This window comes from Sus scrofa, chromosome 6 (genome assembly GCF_054392235.1).
Source record: "Sus scrofa isolate SSC_HxYL_T2T_F1_AM1 chromosome 6, Sscrofa_HxYL_maternal_Yorkshire_Landrace_v2.0, whole genome shotgun sequence".
NCBI classification, from domain to species: Eukaryota; Metazoa; Chordata; class Mammalia; order Artiodactyla; family Suidae; genus Sus; species Sus scrofa.
The window spans coordinates 170,308,701-170,330,891 of NC_139388.1; the positions used below are offsets into that span (position 1 = coordinate 170,308,701).

A 22,191-nucleotide genomic window follows, 5' to 3' on the forward strand; every position below is an offset into this window, starting at 1 on the left:
TAGATAGAAGAAGCTTTGTAATAATCAGACCTTTCCAATAATAGAACAAGCTGATTAGTGAGCTCTTTGTTAGTGGTGCTGTTTCAGTAGGCTGAGCTAATGCTGGCCTCTGTACTGTCCAATCCAGTGGACACTTTTTTTTTTTTAGTATTATTTGACTTTTTTTTGACATTTTATATATGTTTGTCATTTCAACCTTTGGCTTGTGTGACATTCTTTCTCTTGGTTTTATTCTTACCTGTGTTGTTTCTTTTTTGCCTTGTATGTGTTCCCTTGGCTTCTTATCAGGTATTATCTAAGGACCTAGGAAGGAGACTGGGCTTTGGCATATAGCAGCAACTCAGTAAATATTATCTTTCACTCATTTCTCCACTTTGGGAACCTTTAGAATATATGTATGTGCTAATGACTTTCAAGTCTGCATCTCCAGTTTAGCCTTCGCTCCTGAGCTCCCCGTGGTGTCTCTAACTGCTTCCTAGACGTTGTCCCTTGCTATTGCTTCAGGCACCTCCAATTCAGTAAGATTAGAAAAGAACTGGAATCTCTTGACCAGTCTTTTGCTTTTGGTGAATGCCTAGTCATTCGTCCAATCACCCAAACCAGAAACATGGGAAGGATCCTGGTTAAACTTGGAGTCATCTCTTGCACCGTCTGTGTCCATTTGTTCACCTTTTTTTTTTAAATTGAGATATGGTTGATTTGCAATATTATATACTTCAGGTGTACAATATAGTGAGTCACAGTTTTTAAAGGTTATACTCTATTTATAGTTATAAAATTTTGGCTGTATTCCCTGTGCTGTGTAATGTATCCCTGTAACTTATTTATTTTATACACAGTAGTTTATACCTTTTCATCCCCTACCCTTGCCTTCCTGCCCTCCTCTCTTCCTTTTCCCCACTGGTAACCACTGTTGTTTGTTCTCTATATGCTAGTCTGTTTCTTTTTTAAAAAATATTTGGAGTTCCTGTCGTGGCTCAGTGATTAACGAATCCGACTAGGAACCATGAGGTTTCGGGGTCCATCCCTGGCCTCGCTCAGTGGGTTAAGGATCCGGCATTGCCATGAGCTGTGGTGTAGGTCACAGACACGGCTTGGATCCCACGTTGCTGTGGCTGTGGGTAGGCCGGTGGCTACAGCTCCAGTTTGACCCCTAGCCTGGGAATATCCATGTGCCGTGGGAGCGGCCCTAGAAATGGCAAAAAGACAAAAATAAAATAAAATAAAACATTCACTGGTTTATTTTTTTAGATTCCACATATAAGGGAATCGTATGGTGTTTGTACTTTTTTTTTTTTTTTTTTTTGTCTTTTTAGGGCTGCACCCATGGCACGGCATATGGAGATTCCCAGGCTAGGGGTCAAATGGGAGCTGCAGCTGCCAGCCTGCACCATAGCAATGTGGGATCCAAGCCACATCTGCAGCCTGCACTACAGCTCACGGCAACATCAGATCTTTAACCCACTGAGCAAGGCTAGGGATCAAACTTGCATCCTCATGGTTACTAGTTGGGTTCATTACCGCTGAGCCACGATGGGAACTCCTATATTGTATTATTGATTTACACGTGTCTTTCCTGGGAGGCTGAGATGGAGACTCCTAGAGGGTGGAGTCGTGTTTTATTCAGTTTCCTATGTCCTCCCAGAGGCAGTAGTGTAGTGATTAACAGTACAAGTGCCGGATTTGAATTTCTGGCTCTACCACTTCTGAGCTTTGAGCATTTCGACAAGTTAACTAATTCCCTCATGTCTTTGTGTCCACATTTGTAAAACATGAATAATAATGCAGCTGACCCATGAATGATACGGGTTTGACCTGCTCAGGTTCATTTATACAGATTTTTTTTCTATCGTAAATGTTACAGCATTACATGATATGAGGTTGGTTGGATACTAAGGAACCAGGAAACCATGTATCCACACAGGGTTGACTATAAGTTGTATGTTAGTCACCGAGGGTTAGAGCTCCTAATCCCTCGCGCTGTTCAAGGGTCAACTGTGGTATCTACTTTGTAGGACTCATATGTATATAAAATATAAAGCACTGGGAAGAGTGTCGGAAATGCTCGGTAAATATTATAGCACTCATTTTAATGCCCTGCATCTAATGGGAACCTTGTTAACATTTGATTTTTGTGTGCATGTGCGCCCACAGCATATGGATGTTCCTGGGCCAGAGGTCAAACCCAAGCCATTGCAATGACAATGCCGGATCCTTAACCCACCGAGCAAGGCCAGGGATTGAACCCGCAACCTCATGGTTCCTAGTCGGATTCGTTAATCACTGCGCCATGATGGGAACTCCGACAATGCCAGGTCCTTAACCATTGTGGCTGCAAGAGAACTCCCCTTTGATGTTTTTAATAGAAGAGATTCTTGAATTGGCCAGAAGATAGGACTAGTTAACTTATGAATGCCTTTATAACTTTCATCCTAAGTTTCTGGTTTTTTGTTTTGTTTTGGTTTTTGTCTTTTGTCTTTTTAGGGCCACACCTGGGGCACATGGAGGTTCCCAGGCCAGGGGTCTAATTGGAGCTGTAGCTGTCAGCCTACGCCAGAGCCACAGCAACTCGGGATCCGAGCCGTGTCTGTGACCTACACCACAGCTCATGGCAATGCCGGATCCTTAACCCACTGAGCGAGGCCAGGGATGGACCCCGAAACCTCATGGTTCCTGGTCGGATTCATTTCCACTGCGCCACGACAGGAACTCCCCCAAGTTTCTGTTTTATATCATGACCTAGGGTCTGGTGGATTGTAATTACAACAGCAAATAAGATTCTTATCCAAAAGAGATAATACAGTTTTAAGAACTGGCTTTTGATCTGTCTGGCACTAATATATGCCATTGTGCATACTCACCGCTAACTAAATAGAGAATGCTAGTTTTTATGTTAGATTACCTTTGGATTGAATGGGAATTGCAACTCATTATTTCACAGTAGGATGGCAAGTTCAGCAGTATTGCTTTTATTTTTAATTAGGCAGTCATCCTGAAATGTGTCTGTATTTGCTATGTTGATCCATAGAAAGGGTAGCAGCTAAGCAGACCTGTGATGTGGATTTGCCATGTGGTTGGTCTTGATATACAGCAAATGTGCTTATCTATATTCCTGTTCTGGAAAAAGGCCAGTTTCCTGAGCTCCCTCTTACACAGAACAAATCCTTATTTTCTTTTGAATTAGGCAATTTTGATGATAGAAAGAAAACAAAGTATGACTAGGATATTATGTTTGCATTCTTTTTCTACTCTCTCTCTCTTTTTTTTTTTTTTTGCTCTACCAATGGCATATGGAAGTTTCTGGGTCAGGAACAGCTGCAGCATGCCACAGCTGCAGCAATGCCAGATCCTTAACCCACTGTGCCGGGCTGGGATTGAACCTGAGTCTCCACAGCGACCCAAACCACTGCAGTTGGATTCTTAACCCACTACGCCACAGCAGGAACTCCCTTTATCTACTCTTGATACTTCGGGTATAAAAGTCCACTGAGGAGTTCCCGTCGTGGCGCAGTGGTTAATGAATCCGACTAGGAACCATGAGGTTTTGGGTTTGATCCCTGGCCTTGCTCAGTGGGCTGAGGATCCAGTGTTGCTGCGAGCTGTGGTGTAGGTCGCAGATGTGGCTCAGATCCCGAGTTACTGTGGTTCTGGCGTAGGCTGGTGGCTACAGCTCTAATTAGACCCCTAGCCTGGGAACCTCCATATGCCGTGGTGTGGCCCTAGATAAGACAAAAAGACACACACACACAAAGTCCACTGAATTCTCAGAAATCCTTTTTACTCACTCTGTGAGACTTCATTACCAACTCTGTGCCTACATGATCCCATATTCAGATGGATGTTGAAGATGATGGTTGCTGGCTGACACTTTGCCAGATCCTGCTACCTGTTGGTTGATGGCTATTCAATATGTTACAGGATTTTATTTGCATCTGTGTTATTGTGAAGGTTCATGTGCCTCATTCCTGTGAAATGAAAGAGTGAGAAACAACAAATACTGTACATTAGATTGGAAAAGAAGAACTAATTGGGAGTTGACATATTTTCCCTATCGGCTTCTTCTTCTTCTTTTTTTTTTTGCCATACCTGCAGCACGTGGAAATTCCTGGACCAGGGATCGACCAGTTGTCTTATAAATGCTTTTACAACTTTCTGAGACACTGCAGTGACCTGAGACACTGCAGTGACCATGCTGGATCCTTAACCTGTTGCATTACAAGGGAACTCCTTGGCATCCATTCTTTAAATAGTCTGTTTAGGAGTTCCATTATGGTGCAGTGGGTTAAGGATCAGGCATTGTCACTGCAGTGGCTCAGGTTACTGCTGTGGTACAGGTTTGATCCCTGGCCTGGGAACTTCCACATTCCATGGGTGAAGCAAAAAACAAAACAAAACAAAACAAAACCTATTTAAACTAAAGCTAAGTTTTATCTCTGTATAGTTAAGTGACTGAAGGGTTTTGATTCAAAGGCTGGAGGAGCTATCATCTATATACTGTTTAGTCTCTGTTGTTAGGTGGCGAATAGTTGTAGCTTTATACCCATTCCATAAGCAATCATTTTTTCATAGAAATTGGCAACTTTTCTGGAGGAGATAAGCCAAAGTGGGAAGTTTTTGGATTTGGAGCTAGCGGATTTGAATCCTGAGAGTATGTCTGTCACTAGTTTTTCAAATTTGGGCAAATCCATGGAGTTCCCATTGTGGCGCAGTGGGTTGAGAACCTGACTAGTATCTGTGAGAATGTGGGTTCAATCCTGGCCTTGCTCAGTGGGGTTAAGGATCCGGCGTTGCCAAGAGTTGTGGTGTAGGTCGCAGATGCAGCTTGGATCCCATGTTGCAGTGGCTGTGGTGTAGGCCAGAAGCTACAGCTCTGAATGGACCCCTAGGCTGGGAGCTTCCATATCCATGGGTGTACCCCATAAAATAAAAATAAAAACAAAAAACAAATTTGGGCAAGTTATTTTATCTCTCAGTGTTTTAATTTTTCTCTCTTTAAATTGGAGATGATAATACCTACCTTGCAGAGCTGTCAGAAAGATTAGAGAGAGCAAACACAACAATACTTGGTAGAATGCGTGGCCTATGGTAAATGGTGGCTGTGGTGGTTGTTATTTACGGAAGCATTTCAGATGGCAAATGGTCTACTTGTTGGTCCTAAAAAAGTTTCTTGATTCTCTGGAAAAGAATTTGTGAATTCCTGCTTTGGAAAGATAAGATATATAATACTGGATATAGGGTATTTAGTTCACAGACTTTTCATTGATAGCTTTGCAAATTACTTTCTCCAATCAAAGCCTTTAATTGTACCTTCTTTGTGAAGAAAATCAATCAATCCCAATATAAGTGAACATTAGCCTCTGAAAAGACAAACCTGCCTGTGCAGAAAAGAAAGATAAACAATTTTGAACTTCCCAGTTTTTAAATATTAGGAACTGAGAACACAATTACTAAAAAATGATTTGTGTTGTTGTAAGCAGCATGGTTTTGGCATTTTTGAAAGCCTGTTGAAGGCTGTTTCCTGATTTAAGAACAAAACTGATGAAGCTTTTCTAACACAGTGTTTCTTGACAAGGGCAGTATTGGCATTTAGGGGAAGACAATTCTTTGTTGTGTAGGACTGTTCTGTGCATTGTAGGACATTTAGCTTCCCTGGCCCCTGCCCACTAAAATGCCACCCCACACCCCCGCCATTGTGACAATAACTCCTCCCTGAGAAAAACCTCCTTCCCCCTAAATTTTCACATGCCCCTAACTGAGAACCACTGGGACTCTAGCTGGGATATTTTCAGTGAAGCAGCTCACAGCATGTGAGTTTCCATTTGAAGAATTCCACGTTTTCACAGCTTAAAATGAATTGATCAGCAATGTGTAGGCTCTTGAATCAATGAGCCTCTTTATAATGAGAGTAATTGTGGTTGTTTCTTCAGTTCCCTTCCCCCCAGTAGTATACTTTAAGAGGCCCTATTAGTATCAAAAGAGGATATACCATAAACAAACCAAGAGGGGTACTCCAGAGTCTGAAAACAGCATAAAATCTCACACATTTCAAAGAATGTACTTTCTGATTTAAAAATTTTTTTAATTAAAAAAAAATTGAAAATGTGGGATTTAAAAATTTTTCTTTTTTGGGGGGGGGGCCTCACCTTCGATTTTTGGAAGTGACCGGGGCCAGGGATTGAACTTGTGCCTCAGCCGCGACCTGTGCCACAGCTGTGGCAAGGCCAGATCCTTAACTCACTGAGCCACAAGAGAACTCCTAGGGTGTCGTTTTAGAGTCTCTTCATAGACACCTTTGCTGCCTTTTATGGCTATTTTAAATTTGTCAGATTAAATCGAAAGCCATTTATAACTCGGTGTCATTTCAAATGTGGTCATTCAGTGTGCTGGCCAAAGGAGCAGAAGTCATGGCTTGGACGTTTTCCCATGCTCAGCACTTCTCCAAAATGGATTATTGAAGTTCTAACTCCCATAAGTTGACTGTACTTTTTACCACTCACTTCCCGCAACTGTCTAGTAGTTATTCCTACTTTAAGCTATAATAGGGGTTCTGCGTTAAATATCCGTGTTTGTCATGTCATGCTTTTATAGTTTCAGTTTGTGGATCTGAATAAGTTGGGCTATCCAGAAATTCTCCCATTGCTTTTGAGTATTTAGCCTAAGATATAAATACTTCTTGGACCAAAAATTATAGTGGAACTGTTGCAGAATAAAAATTTGAGAATCTAGAGACTTGGCTTGCACATTGGGATGCTATTTATTTGCCAAATTGTTTTCAGGGTTTTTTTTTCCCCTAAGCATACTGCATAGCTGTTGTATTGGCAATAGACCCAAAAAACCCTTTAAAATTCTTTCTTTTTTTTGGCTGAAGCATCTAGCGGCTTGATGTGGGATCTCAGTTCCCAGACCAGGGATTGAACTTGGGCTGCAGCAGTGAAACTACTAAGTCCTAACCACTAGACCACCAAGGAACGCTCTAAAATTCTTTTTTTTTTAATTGAAAAATTAAATATAGGAAAGAGTATAATATAATACCACCTAGAATTAACAGCTATTCATTAACGACAACAACAGCAATTAGCAGCCATAGCATTTTGTTTGTTGTAGGTTTATTTTTTAATAAAAGGAAGCAAAACATTATTGCTATAATTGATGTTTCCTTTATTGCTCTTCCCTATTTCATTTTTCTTTTTTTCCATTGAGGCAGCTTCTACTATGAATTCAGTGTCTGGCTTTCTAGTTTATGCTTTAGACATTTACTATAAACATATAACTTTCAATAGTAATTATAATCAACAGGACTTGAATGCTTGCTTTTTACCAGGTACTGTTCATTTAATCAATAACCCTGTGGTAATTGTAAGGATTAAATGATATAAATTGTTATAATTTAGGTACTATTTTTATTTCCATTTCATAGATGGGGAGCTGGAGGTATAGAGAGGTTTTAAAATAACTTGACCAGTTTTGCTTTGCATTTCTCTAATAATTCAGTGATGTTGAACATTTTTCCATGTGCCTAATGACCATCTGTATGTCTTTGGAGAAATGTCTATTTAGGTCTTCTGCCCATTTTTTCAATTGGATTGTTGGGGTTTTTTTGTTGTTGAGTTGTATGAGTTGTTTTGGAGATTAAGCCCTTGTTGGTAGCATCATTTGCAACTATTTTCTCTCATTCTGTAGGTTGTCTTTTTGTGAGTTTTTTTTTTTTATGGTTTTCTTTGCTGTACAAAACTTGTGAGTTTGATTAGGTCCCATTTGTTTATGTTTGTTTTTATTTCTATTGTCTTGGGAGACTGACCTAAGAAAATGTTTATGTGATTTATGTCACAGGATGTAGTAGGCTCATGAAAAATGCTCAACATCACTAATTATTAGAAAAATGCAAATCAATACTCCATTGAGGTACCATCTCACACTGGTCAGAATGGCCATCATTAATAAGTCTACAAATAACAAATGCTGGAGAGGGTGGGGAGAAAAGGGAACCCTCCTGCACTGTTGGTGGGAATGTAAACTGGTACAACCACCATGGAAAACGGTACAGAGGTTCCTCAGAAAACTAAATATAGAACTACCATATGATCCAGCAATCCCACTCCTGGGCATACATATGGACTAAACTATAATTTAAAAAGATATATGAGCACCTATGTTCACTGCAGCATTCACAATAGCCAAGACATGGAAACAATCTAAATGTCCCTTGACCAATGAGTGGATGAAGAAGATGTGGTGCATATATACAATGGAATACTCCTCAGCTGTAAAAAAGAACAAAATAATGCCTTTTGCAGCAACATGGATGCAACTAGAAATTATCATACTGAGGGAAATAAGTCAGAAAGAGAAAGACAAACACCATATGATATTCCATTTATATGCGGACTCTAAACTATGGCAGAAATGAACCTATCTATAAAATAGAAACAGACTCACAGACCTAGAGAACAGACTTGTGGTTGCGAAGGGGGAGGGGAGGGTATGGGTTGGACTGGGGCTTTGGGATTGGTAGATGCAAACTATTACATTCAGAGTGGACCAGCATTGAGGTCCTACTGTACAGCACATGGACTACGTCCGATCTCGTGGGCTAGACCGTGATGGAAGATAATATAAGAAAGGGAATGTACAGGAGTTCTCGCTGTGGCACAACAGAATCAGCAATGTCTTGGGAGCCTTGGGACTCAGGTTCCATCCTGGCCCGGTACAGTGGGTTAAGGATCCTGAGTTGCTGCAGCAGCTGTAGCTTAGGTCACAACCGGCTCAGATCTGATCTTTGGCCAGGGAATGCCGTATGAGTGAGCTGCAGCTTAGGTTGCAGATGGAGCTCGGATCCTGCATTGCCATGGCTGTGGCATAGGCTGGCAGCTGCCATTCTGATTTGACCACTAGCCTGGAAACTTCGATATGCTGCAGGTGTGGCCCTGAAAAGCAAACAAAACAAAATAAAAACACAAACAAAAAACAAAAGAAACAAACTGAAGTATAGTTAATTTACAATATTGTGTTTCCGATATACATACAACAAAGTGAATCAAAAGTTACGCATATACATATGTCCATTCTTTTTCAGATTCTTTTCCCATATAGGTTATTAGAGAATATTGAGTAGATTTCCCTGTGCTATCTATTAGTTATCTATTTTATATATAGTAGTAGGTATATGTTAATCCCCAACTCCTAGTTTGTCTCTCTCTGCCGCATGTTCCCTTTGGTAACCATAAGTTTGATTTTTAAATCTGTGACTATTTGTTTTGTAAATAAGTTCTTTTGTATTCTTTCAGATTTCTTCCATTATGGGATATTACAAGATATTGAATATAGTTCCCTGTGCTATGGGGTCCTTGTTATTTATCCTTTTTTCTTTTCTTTTTTTTTTTAAGGGCCACACCAAGGGGGCATCATATGGAAGTTCCCAGGCCAGAGACTGAATCTGAGGCTCAGCTGCGGCCTACACCACACTGTGGCAATGCTAGATCCTTTTTGTTCTTGTTTTTGTTTTGTCTTTTTAGGGCCACACCCGTGGCATATGGAGGTTCCCAGGCTAGGGGTGTAATTGGAGCTGCAGCTGCGACCTACACCACAGCTCACAGCATCGCTGGATACTTAACCACCAAGAGAGGCCAGGGATCGAACCCTTGTCCTCATGCATACTAGTCGGGTTTGTTAACTGCTGAGCTGTGACAGGAACTCCACAACACTAGATCCTTTCACCCACTGTGCTGGGCTGAAAATTGAACCTGTGCCTCCACAGTGACCTGAGCCACTGCAGTTGGATTCTTAACCCACTGTGTCACAGTGGGAATGCCTATTTTTAGTTTCTTGAGGAATGTCTACACTGTTCTTCATAGTGACAACACTGATTTACATTCCCTCCAGCAGTATAGGAGGGTCCCCTTTCCTCCACACCCTCTCCAGCGTTTATTACTTGCATTTTTCCCTAATTTTTTTTTTTTTTTTTTTTTTCAGGGCCGCACCCATGGCATATGGAAGTTCCCAGTCGGGATTGAATTGGAGCTGTAGCTGCTGGCCTACAGCACAGCCACAGCAACTCGGGATATAAGTCCTATCTGCAACCTAAACCACAGCTCATGGCAACAATGCATCCTTAACCCACTGAACAAGGCCAGGGATTGAATCCATGTCCTCATGGATACTAGTCAGGTTCATTACTGCTGAGCCACAGTGGGAACTGCCTTTTGTAGACTTTTTGATGATGGCCGTCTGGTGTGAGGCCTCATTGTAGTTTTAATTTGCATTTCTCTAATAATTAGTGATACTGAGCATTTTTTCATGTGCCTGATGGACATTTGTATGTCTTCTTTGGAGAAATATCTATTAGGTCTAATGCCCATTTTTTGATTGGTTTTCTGTTTTTGAGTTGTATGAGCTGTACATATATTTTGGAAATTAAGCCATTGTTGGTTGCATCGTTTGCAAATATTTTCTCCCACTCCATTGGTTGTCTTTTCATTTTGTTTATAAGTTTAATTAGGTCCCATTTGTTCATTTTTGGTTTCATTTCCATTACTCTAAGAGACAGATGCAAAAAAATACTGCTGTAATTTACGCCACAGTGCATTCTGCCTGTTTTCCTCTAGGAGTTTTATGGTATCTGGTCTTACATTTTTGTAGGTCTTTAATCCATCTTGAGTTTATTTTTGTATATAGTGTTAGAGTGTTCTAATTTCAATCCTTTTCATATAGCTGTCCAGTTTTCCTAGCACCATGTATTGAAGAGGGTGTTTTTTTCTCCATTGTGTGGTCATGCCTCCTTTGTCGTAGGTTAATTGGCCATAAATGTGTGGGTTTATTTCTGGGCTTTCTATCCTGTTCCATTGATCTATGTGTCTGCTTTTGTGCAAGTACCAACATTATTGCGGTTGAAATACATCCACATTGCTAGATAGAGTTAATTCATTGTAAGTACTGTATATTTCATTGAAAAATATCCTACAATTTATGTGTTGCTCGTACAGACTAATTTTGGCTCGTTTCTGCCGCCTTTATTACACACAATGCTGAAATTAAATAACTGTCCTTGTTTGGGTCTCCTGTGCTTAGTGCAAGAGTTTCTATAAGCATATACCTTTAAAAAGACTTTTTCTCCTCTTGAAAAGTACTATGAGTGAAGATACAAACTTTTTTTTTCAAAATGGAGAATATCGAAACCTCAGCCTATTGTGCATCTTGTAATAGACTCTAACTAAACCAGTTGAGTTGCAGTCAGTTCGTCCTTTCTTCCTCTCATCTAGCTGAGCATGTGCAACCTGACCTGTTGAACTAAATGGTCAATTCTGTCTTTCAAGCCTTAGGATAGAGAATGGGATCTGCCACCTGCAGGGACCCCTTGAGGGCATTGTGGAGGTTAACAGTGTATTTCATTCAAAACAAAGTATATCTTGGGGTTCCCCTGTGGTACAGTGGGTTAAGGACCTGGCGTTGTCACTGCAGTGGCTTGGGTTGCAGCTGTGGTGCAGGTTTGATCCCTGGCCAGTGACCTTTTGCATGCTGTGGGCATGGCTCCCCCCAAAAAAAAATTTAAAAGAAGAAATGAAATATATCTAAACAACTCTGAAAAAGTCATTAGATGGCAAGCCTGTCAAACTGTTCAGTTAATTTAGCAAGCAACTATGTTTTATATGTTCAGGGTTTTATTTTTAAATTTTTTAAAATAGTTATTTCTCCAATTCAATTTTTTTTTTTTTACTGTACAGCATGGTGACCCAGTTACACATACATGTACACATCCTATTTTTGCACATTATCATGCTCCGTCATAAGTGACTAGACATAGTTCCCAGTGCTACACAGCAGGATCTCATTGTATATTCAGTTTTAATTTTAGTATTTGGTACAGCCACCCCTTGGTATCCACTAGGGCTTAATTCCAGACCCTCCCCCAGATACCAAAATCCTCTTTTGCTCGAATTCTTTATATATGTATATAAATAACTCTTTATAGATATATAGAAATAATTCTTTATATACATATAAAGTTCTTTATATAAAATTCTTTATGTAAAATAGCATAGTATTTGTATATATCATATGCACATCCTCCCAAATACTCTAAATAATCTCTAGATTACTTATAATATTTAATACAAAGTAAATACTCTGTAAATAGTTGCCTGCACATGCAGGCAAATTCAAGTGTTGCTTTTTGGTGCGTTCTAGAATTTTTTCTCCTCCATATTTTTGACCTGGGGTTGGTCGAATCTGCAGATGCGGAACCTGGGATATGGAGTGCTGGCTGTATTTTACTAAAATTAAGTTTCTTTTTATCTCTGTCCAAATTGTACTCAGCCTGGCCTCCCCTGCACTCAAGTCCTGATCCTCTTCCATCCAGATGACTAGCTCAGCTCCTTACAACTCTTGTAGTCGAAAAACACTCATGTCAGTAATAATGAAATGGAAAAAGCTTGAGCTTTGGTGCTGGGTGGACCCTGGTTCCAGTTCTGGTTTGACCAGCTGTGTATCCTTAGGCAAGTTACTTAACCTTCTGAGCCTGTGTTTCTTTTTCTGTAAAATAAGTATCACACCTACCTCGGTGTTATGTTTTGAGGTTAATGCCTGAGAAAAGGCTTGTGAAATTCTTGGGTTTTTTTAAGCTATTAATATTCGCCTTCCCTGCTGTAGAGGATCTCTTCAACTCTTAGTGTACATAGAATCACTGGGGAGCTTGGTAATATTTCCAGGCCTCACTCCAAGAGATTCTGATGTAGCAGGTCAAGGATGAGACCCAAGAATCTGAGTTTTGAACAAAGTCTTTTGAAATTTTGAAACAGATGATCAACAGACTTAGAAATATACTATCCTTGGTTCCTTGGTTCCAAGTCTAGCTTGGCTAGTAAGTAACTTAGACCTATGGGCAAATCATTTCTGCTTTCTGGTCCTTATGTTTCCTTGAATATAAAATGAAATGGTTTTTTTTGCTCTTTTTTTATTACTTTTTAAAAATTACTCAAATGAATTTATCACATCTGTAGTTGTATAATGATCATAACAATCTGATTTCACAGGATTTCCATCCCACAGCCCAAGCACATCCCCCCACCCCCCAAACTGTCTCCTCCGGAGACTGTAAGTTTTTCAATGTCTGTGAGTCAGCATCTGTTCTGCAAAGAAGTTCCGTCTGTCCTTTTTTCAGATTCCACATGTCAGTGAAAGCATTTGATGTTGCTGTCTCATTGTATGGCTGACTTCACTTAGCATGATAATTTCTAGGTCCATCCATGTTGCAAAAAATGCTGGTATTTCGTTCTTTTTAATGGCCAAGTAATATTCCATTGTGTATATATATGTACCACATCTTCTTGATCCACTCCTCTGTCGATGGACTCAAATGAACTTTATGGGATTTCCTGTCGTGGCTCAGCAGAAATGAATCTGACTAGTATCCACGAGGACACAGGTTTGATCCCTGGCCTCACTCAGTAGGTTAAGGATCCAGCATTGCTGTGGGCTGTGGTGTAGGTCACAGACATGGCTCAGATCTAGCATTGCTGTGCCTGTGGTGTAGGCTGGTGGCTACAGCTCCTATTCGACCTCTAGCCTGGGAACCTCCATATGTTGCGGGTTCGGCCCTAAAAAGACAAAAAAAAGAAAAAAAATGAACTTTATGGTCTCTACTGGCTGTAAAAATTTTAAGATTTTGGCCTTATAATGCAAAAATTTTCATATGGTGATCTGCTGCCACTTTATGGCAGAGGTTCAATAGAAGTACTTAAATGTTTCATTCTTTGAGGACTCCGATTATTCTTCCTTCAGTGAAGACTCTGGTGAAACTAGCTTAAGCAAAGATAATTTATTTTAGGAGTTCCCTGGTGGTACAGTAGGCTAAGGATCCTCTTTTTTTTTTTTTTTTTTTTTGTCACTGCTCTGGCTTGGGTCACAGCTGTGGCGCGTTTTGATTCCTGGCCCCAGAACTTCTGCATGCCACGAACTCAACCAAAAAAAAATTTATTTTAAAGATATAGGGATATCTTATGGAACTTTAAACAGGATGCTGTTAGGCCTCAGGAATCAGGGATTAGAGCTCATTAAGAAAATCAAGAACTCCTTGTCTCTTTATTTCTTTGCAAATTGGCCTGAGTCCCTTGGCCTTTTCTGCCTTCCAGACTGCATGGTAGAAAACTGTCATGGCCAACAGCTCCCAAGTTCACATGGCTTCCATTTTAGAAAGAAGCTAGGCTGAGGTTCCAAACTGCCAGGACAGGAAATGTGACTGGTCCATATTCAGTAGAATGCCATTGTGGCTACGGCTGGAGAGGTAGGGCTCTGTTGTAAGGACGGCCTTGGGAGCCGTGCCACTAATTCTCCATGATTGGAGCTGGTAGAGGTAGTTTGGGTTAAGTTTTCATCACATTTACTAAAGCATTTCAGTAATTGCATAACCACAGTGTTGTATTTTGCATAAGACTGATTCTTGTAGAAGAAAGTAGAAGTAGGGAGAGACAGGCTAGAAGAAAAAGTGGGCTTGTGTTTTCAGTCTTAATCTTGTAGCAGGTAGGGTGGAGCCATCTATAATCACTTCTGCTGGGCTCAGCTATTTAATCGAGTGGATCTTTAGGGAGTTCCCCTAGTGGCTCAGCAGTTAACAAACCGGACTAGGATCCATGAAGATTCGGCCTTGATCCCTGGCCTCGCTCAGTGGGTCAAGAAGGATCCGGTGTTGCCATGAGCTGTGGTGTAAGTCACAGACGTGGCTTGGATCCCATGTTGCTCTGGCTGTGGTGTAGGCTGGCAGCTGTAGCTCAGATTCAGCCCCTAGCCTGGGAGCTTCCACATGCTGCAGGTGCAGCCATTAAAAAAAACAAAACAAAACCGTGGATTTTAAAATTGTTTTTGGATTAGTTTTCTTCTTTTAAAATTATATAATTTTAGGAGTTCCCGTCATGGCTCAGCAGTTAGTGAACCTGACTAGTATCCATGAGAATGCAGGTTCGATCCCTGGCCTCACTCAGTGGGTTGAGGATCCGGCATTGCCATGAGCTGTGGTGCAGGTTGCAGCTGCGGCTGGGATCCCGCATTGCTGTGGCTCTGACGTAGGCCGGCGGCTATAGTTCCTATCGTACCCTTAGTGTGGGAACCTCCATATGCGGTGGGTGTGGCCCTAAAAGACAAAAAGACCAAAAAATAAAAAAATAAAATTATATACTTTTAGAGTATAAAGTATTTGTCATCCTTGTTTTATATATTTGGATTTAATGATTTTTCAAAAGAAGAGAAAATTAGGTGAGGCTGTGCATTGCATTAGCAGGAGCACAGGCTTTTGAATCAGACAGCCTTGCATTTTGTCTCTGCCATTTAGTGACTGTGTGATTACTTGACCTCTCTGTGAAATCCTTATATCATAGATTACTTGAGAATCAAGTGACATGACATATGTACAGCTCTTATCCTGTGTTTCCTACATAGTAGCTGCTCAATGAATGATAGATATCATTGTTATTTTGTTTTTTAGAATGTAATTTATAATCTTTATTGTATTCTACTTATGGTAAAGGCTGACTATATCTTAGGCTTTATATCACTGTTTTTTTTTTTTGAGGGTTAGGTTCTATTTGGGGCAAAATTAGGACTTAGGCCTGGTTAACGGCATCTCACGTAGCCGGGAGAAACCTCTCTCTCTATATCACTGTTATTTGAAGGTAAAGACATAAATTGTTTTTTAGATCTGAAAATCAGGAGCTAGAACATGAACGATGAAGTATTTTTACTTTGATAGTTTCTTGGTATGCGTGTATTGATTATTCATTAGTGGTTTTAATGAAATGTCCCGTTCTGATCTCTTGTTTAGGGTCAAGCCAGAAGAGAAGTAAAACTCAACAAAATTTTATTATGTGTGGAAGTCGTTCTTAAAAGAAGGAAAAAAGTGATTATTGAGACTATGGATCGGAGCAAACGGAATTCAATTGCAGGATTTCCGCCACGAGTGGAGCGTCTCGAAGATTTTGAAGGAGGAGGCGGCGGAGGGGACGGGAGCCTGTCCCACGTGGGAAGAGTTTGGCCCTCTTCATATCGAGCTCTTATAAGTGCCTTTTCCAGACTCACGCGTTTAGATGACTTCACCTGTGAAAAAATAGGCTCTGGCTTTTTCTCTGAAGTGTTCAAGGTGAGTGATGCCTCAGCTTTTCTCATAGTGGCTTGGTGATGGTCAGTTTCCCTGCAGACTTGATGGTTGTTTTTAATTAGGACATAGGCTTTGCCTCGTCAGGGTCCTGTGGATCTTGAGCGGGGGTCTCTCCTGACCTCTCCAGCTACCTATGAACTTGTAAGCCATTTTATTTATTTAAGTATAAAAAGCCTACATGCTGATCAAAAATTCACATAATATAGGAGCCTCTTCCACCTCCCATGTGTATATACCTAACATAAATCTACCGCTTTAACTATATTTCAGTGCACGGTTCCGTGGCATCAAGTACATTTATAGTATTGTGCAACTAGCATCTATCTGTTTCCAGAATTTTTTCCTTTTCCCAAACAGAAACGTTGTACCCGTTAAAAAATAACTCCCCCCACTACCCTTATCCCCTCTTAACGTCTGTTCTACTTTCTGTCTCTCTGAGTGTGTCTGTTCTAGATACCGCATATTAATGGAATCATAGAATATGTGTCCTTTTGTGTCCGGCTTCTTTCACTTAGCATAACGTCCTCAAGGTTCGTCCATGTTGAAACATATATCACAATTTCACTTCATTTTTATGTCTGAATAGTCTCTCATTGTGTGTATATACCACATTTTCTTAATCCATTCACCTGATAATGAGCATTTGGCTTGTTTCTTCCTTTTGGTTATTATTATTATTATTTTCTGTCTTTTTGCCTTTTCTAGGGCCGCATTCACAGCATATGGAGGTTCCCAGGCTAGGGGTCTAATCGGAGCTGTAGCCACTGGCCTACACCAGAGCCACAGCAACGCGGGATCCAAGCCGCGTCTGTGACCTACGCCACAGCTCACGGCAACGCCGGATCCTTAACCCACTGAGCAAGGCCAAGGATCGAACCCACAGCCTCATGGTTCCTAGTCGGATTCGTTAACCCACTGAGCCACGACTGGAACTTCCCTTTTGGTTATTTTAAATAATGCTGCTGTGAACATTGGTGTACAAGCAGCTTTTTGAGTCCCTGCTTTCATTTCTTTTGGGTATTTACCTTTAAGTGGAACTGCTGGGTCATGTAGTAATTCTGTCTATAGCTTTTTAAAAAAATTGCGGTAAAATATACATAACTAAAATTCACTCTCTTAACCATTTTTAGTGTCTTTTTTTTCCGTCTCACGTGCAGCATGTGATCAAACCTGAGGCACAGCTGCAGCGATACCAGATCTTTCACCTGTTGTGTCATAAGGGGAATTCTATCTTAACTATTTTTAAGTCTACAGTTAAGTTGTGTTAAGTGTATTCACATTGCTGTGCAATCAATCTTCAGAACTTTTTCATCCTGAAAAACTGAAACTCTGTACCCATTAAATAATTCTACGCTTCTCTCTCCCCCCAGCTCCCGGTAATAACCCTTCTGCTTTCTGTTCCTATGAGTTTGAGTGCTGTAGATACCCTATATAAATGGAATCATGTGGGTTTGGTTTTGTCTTTTTGTGACTCCCTCATTTCACTTATTCTATGTTTAACTTTTGAAGGAACCACAATGCTGTTTTCCGTCGCAGTTGTACCATTTTAAATGCCCATCGGCAATATACAAGGGTTCTTATTTCTCCACATATGTATAATATACAATTGTTTTAATGGCCACACCCATGGCACATAGAAATTCCTGGGTCAGGGCTTAAATCTGAGCCGTAGCTGCGACCTACACAGCAGCTGCGGCAGTGCTAGATCCTGTAACCCACTGGGAATCTTCCTTTGCTCCTTCTTTGCCCCTTCTTCCTTTATATTGGCTGACGTAAACATCTTTGATCATAAGGTAACCTTGGGAATGGAGGCCATCTGTGACAGAACGACTAGACAGAGCCTGTGTCTTATAGGCCTTTAAGGAGCAGAGCTGCCTGGTCCTATATTGCCTCCTCCAGACTTTTATGTGAGAGAAAAATCTTAGCACTTTTATTTTTTTTAATTTATTTTATTTTATTATTATTATTTTTTTGCTTTTTAGGGCTGCATCCGAGGCACATGGACGTTTCCAGGCTAGGGATTGAATCAGAGCTGTTGCTGCCAGCCTATGCCACAGCCACAGCAACTCAGGATCCAGGCTGTGTCTGTGACCTACACCATAGCTCACAGCAATGCTGGACCCCCAACCCACTGAGCAAGGCCAGGGATCAAACCTGCATCCTCATGGATACTAGGCAGATTCGCTTCTACTGGTGCTACACCAGGAATGCCTGGGACTTTTAAAATTTAGTCCTCTGTAGCTAAACCTAATTGTAATTAGTGTAATTTGTACTGTATCTATATCTGTCTCCTTCCTCTACTGTGGTTTGTGTCTTCTTCCCATTGTTATGATCAGACTTAACACAAATTTATTTTAGGTTTCCTCTCAAAGAATTTGCCTTAAAAAAATGAGCTGGTGCTTATTGATTCTGGGGCCTGGGGAGACATCTGTGAAGTCTCATTGGTCTCCTCTGTAGGGATCCTAGGGGAAGTCTGACTCCGTTTGCCAAATCTGCTGATAACTCCGCCCTGTGCAGAACCTGACAAGTCAAATACTTGCCTTTGATTCTGCTGATTATCTTCTGTTTGTATGTGTTAATGGTTCTCTGTTTTCTACTCATATATTTATTACTTTCTTTTGTTTACTTTCTTTTATTCCTCCTCTCTTTTTGGCCACACCTATGGTGCGTGAGAGTTCCTGGGCCAGGGATCAAATCCGTGCCACAGCAGTGACAATGCTGGGTTGTTTACCGCCTGTACCACCAGGGAACTCTTGCTTCCTTTCTTATTAGATCAATTTTGTTCTTTCTTCAGCTTCTTCAATTTTATTCTTTTATTTTTTTGCCGCACCTGAGGCATGTGGGACTTCCTGGGCCATGGATTGAACCTGTGCCACAGCAGTGACAACACTGGATCCTTAACCCACTGAGCCACAAGGGAACACTCCCAGTATTGTTCTCTAATATATGCATGTAGCCTTTAACATTTCCTCTTAATTTGGCCAAATCACAAGTTTTTAAGTACTCTCATTTCTAGACGTAGTTTACTTTGATTTCCTTTTTAATCTTAGAATTATATAAAATGAAATTTTAAAGTTTTCACACAGTGGGTTTTTTTGGTAATTGCTTGATATTTGCTTTGCAATTGCATCATGATCAGAAAAAATGGCTTATATATAAAGTCTGCCTTTTGGAGTATATTTAGATTTTGTTTTGGTGTAATATGTGGTCAGATTTTTTTGAATGCTGCGGATGTGTTTGAAACAAATATGAATTCTCTGTCTTGTTTGCATAAAGTTCTATATATCTCAGTTCATCAAGCTGTTGTGTTGTTCAAGTGTTATAGGCTTTGTTTTATTTTATTTTGGCTGCTCTTGCAGCATGCAGAAATTCCCAGGCCAGGGACTGAACCCACACCACAGTAGTAACCAGGGTGGATCCTTAACCCGCTGAGCCACTAGGGAACTCCATAGGCTTTATTTATTTAGTCTAATTGATCTATTTATTTGAAAAAGGTCTGTTACTCCTTCCTAATGTGTTTATAGATTTTTCTTTGTGTTTCTATCAGAGCAGGATTTGTTTATAGGCCATTTTGTGAAGTAGATATTAATAGAAGCTCAGGATTATTATTGGATTGTACACTATAGATGGATTGTATATTTTATAAATTCTAGTTTTCTATTTTTGTCCCACTTAATGTTTTAGCTTTGATTTCTATTTTATCTGATATCAATATTGTATACCTTCTTCCTCACTGTGTACATTTATCTGTTGTTGTGGTTATTATTTTCCCAGAATGTCTTTTTCCATCTCTCTTTTTATTCTGTGTATGATAGTACATTTTTTTATGTGTGTCCTGTGAACCAGTTTCCTTTTTTTTTTCCTCTTTAGGGCTGCAGCTGCAGCATACGGAGGTTCCCAGGCTAGGGGTCAAATTGGAGCTACAGCTTCTGCCTCCACCACAGCCACAACCACGCAGGATCTGACCTGCGGCTGCAACCTACTCATGGCAACGTCAGATCCTTAACCCCACTGAGCGAGGTCACAGGTGGAACCCGAGTCCTCATGGATCCTAGTTGGGTTCGTTAACTGGTGAGTCACGAAGGGAACTCCTACACACCAATTCTTTTTTTTTTTTTTTTTTTTAGGGCCGCATCCACAGCATATGGAACTTCCCAGGCTAAGGGTCGAATGGGAGCTACAGGTGCCGGCCTACACCACAGGCACTGGCCTACACCACAGGCAATGCCAGATCCTTAACCCACTGAGGGAGTTAAGACTTAACCCACTGAGGGGCTTAAGGGGTGGAACCTGCGTCCTCATGGATGCTAGTCAGATTCGTTTCTGCTGAGCCATGACGGAAACTCTGAAACAGTTTTATATTTATTTATTTATTTTGTTCCTTTTAGACATATGGACGTTACCAGGCTAAGGGTCAAATCAAAATTGTAGCCATTGGCCTACACCAAAGCCACAGCCATGCCAGATCCAAGCCATGTCTGCAGCCTACATCACAGCTCATGACAACACCGGATTCTTAACCCACTGAGCAAGGCCAGGGATTGAACCTGAGTCCTCATGGATCCTAGTCAGATTCATTTCTTCTGAGCCGCGACAGGGGCTCCTATATTTAATTTTTTTGATCCAAAATTAAATTTGCCTACAAAGAGACTGAGAGACCTGTTTCCATTTCTCGTGATTACTTCTATCTTTATATTGAATAAACTTTTTTTTTTTTTTTTTTTTTTTGGTCTTTTTTCCTTTTCTAGGGCCGCTTACTATGGCATATGGAGGTTCCCAGGCTAGGGGTTGAATCAGAGCTGTAGCCGCTGGCCTACAACAGAGCCACAGCAACTTGGGATTTGAGCCTCGTCTGCAGCCTACACCACAGCTCATGGCAACGCCAGATCCTTAACCCACTGAGCAAGGCCAGGGATCGAACCCACAAACTCGTGGTTCCTAGTCAGATTCATTAACCACTGCGTGACGACAGGAACTCCTTGAATAAACTCTTAAAACTGTAATTTAATGAGTGTGGAATTTAGACAGCAGTGATTTTCCTCAGCACTGTGAAAATATTCTTCCTCCCCCGACCCCCTTTTTAAGCTCATCTCTTTTGTTGCTGGTAGGTTAATTCTTAGTCTGGTAGCTGCTCCTTTTTAATCAATCTTTGCTTGTTTTTTTCTTTTTTTTTTTTTTTTTTTTTTTTTTTTTTTGTCTTTTTGTCCTTTTGTCTTTTTGTTGTTGTTGTTGTTGCTATTTCTTGGGCCGCTCCCGCGGCATATGGAGGTTCCCAGGCTAGGGGTTGAATCGGAGCTGTAGCCACCGGCCTACGCCAGAGCCACAGCAACGCAGGATCCGAGCTGCGTCTGCAACCTACACCACAGCTCACGGCAACGCTGGATCGTTAACCCACTGAGCAAGGGCAGGGATCGAACCCGCAACCTCATGGTTCCTAGTCGGATTCGTTAACCACTGCGCCACGACGGGAACTCCGGTTTTTTTCTTTTTTCTTTTTTGTCTTTTCTAGGGCTGCACCCGAGGCATATGGAGGTTCCCAGGCTAGGAGTCTAATCAGAGTTGTAGCTGCTGGCCTACATCACAGCCACAGCAATGCCAGATCCGAACCTCGTCTGCGACCTACACCACAGCTCACGGCAATGCTGGATCCTTAACCCACTGAGCAAGGTCAGGGATCAAACCCGCAACCTCATGATTCTTAGTCAGATTCGTTAAGCACTGAGCCACAATGGGAACTCCTAATCAGTCTTTTCTTTCTTGTTAGAATTATCTTTTTTGGTGTTCCCTCTTCGCTCAGTGAGTCAAGGATCCCGTGTTGTCATCACTGTGGCACATGTTTGATCTCTGGCCTGGGAACTTCTTTGTGCCATGGGTGCGTGCCGCGGCCAGCGCTGCTGGTCAACAGGAGATCCTGGAAGCGGGACGGTGTGGCATCATAAAACACACAAGACTCTTACATCTAGAAAGTGGGGGACCAGGAGGCACTCTGTTCCACAGAACAAAGGCCCTAGGCTTTAGCGCACAGGACTTTTATTGGGGAAGATGATGTAGGC

General features: G+C 41.1%; 1 protein-coding gene across 12 annotated transcripts in view; it reads left to right on the forward strand.

Annotated features, from left to right (window-relative positions):
- Positions 1-22,191, forward strand: part of TESK2 (testis associated actin remodelling kinase 2) — a 127,109-nt gene that overhangs the window by 13,621 nt on the left and 91,297 nt on the right. For all 12 annotated transcript variants that reach the window (XM_084965193.1, XM_005665476.4, XM_084965199.1 and 9 more), the window contains one exon: positions 15,806-16,120. In XM_084965193.1, coding sequence (XP_084821319.1) covers positions 15,896-16,120 — 225 coding nt within the window. In that variant the 5' untranslated portion in view covers positions 15,806-15,895. The remainder of the gene's footprint in view (positions 1-15,805; positions 16,121-22,191) is intronic.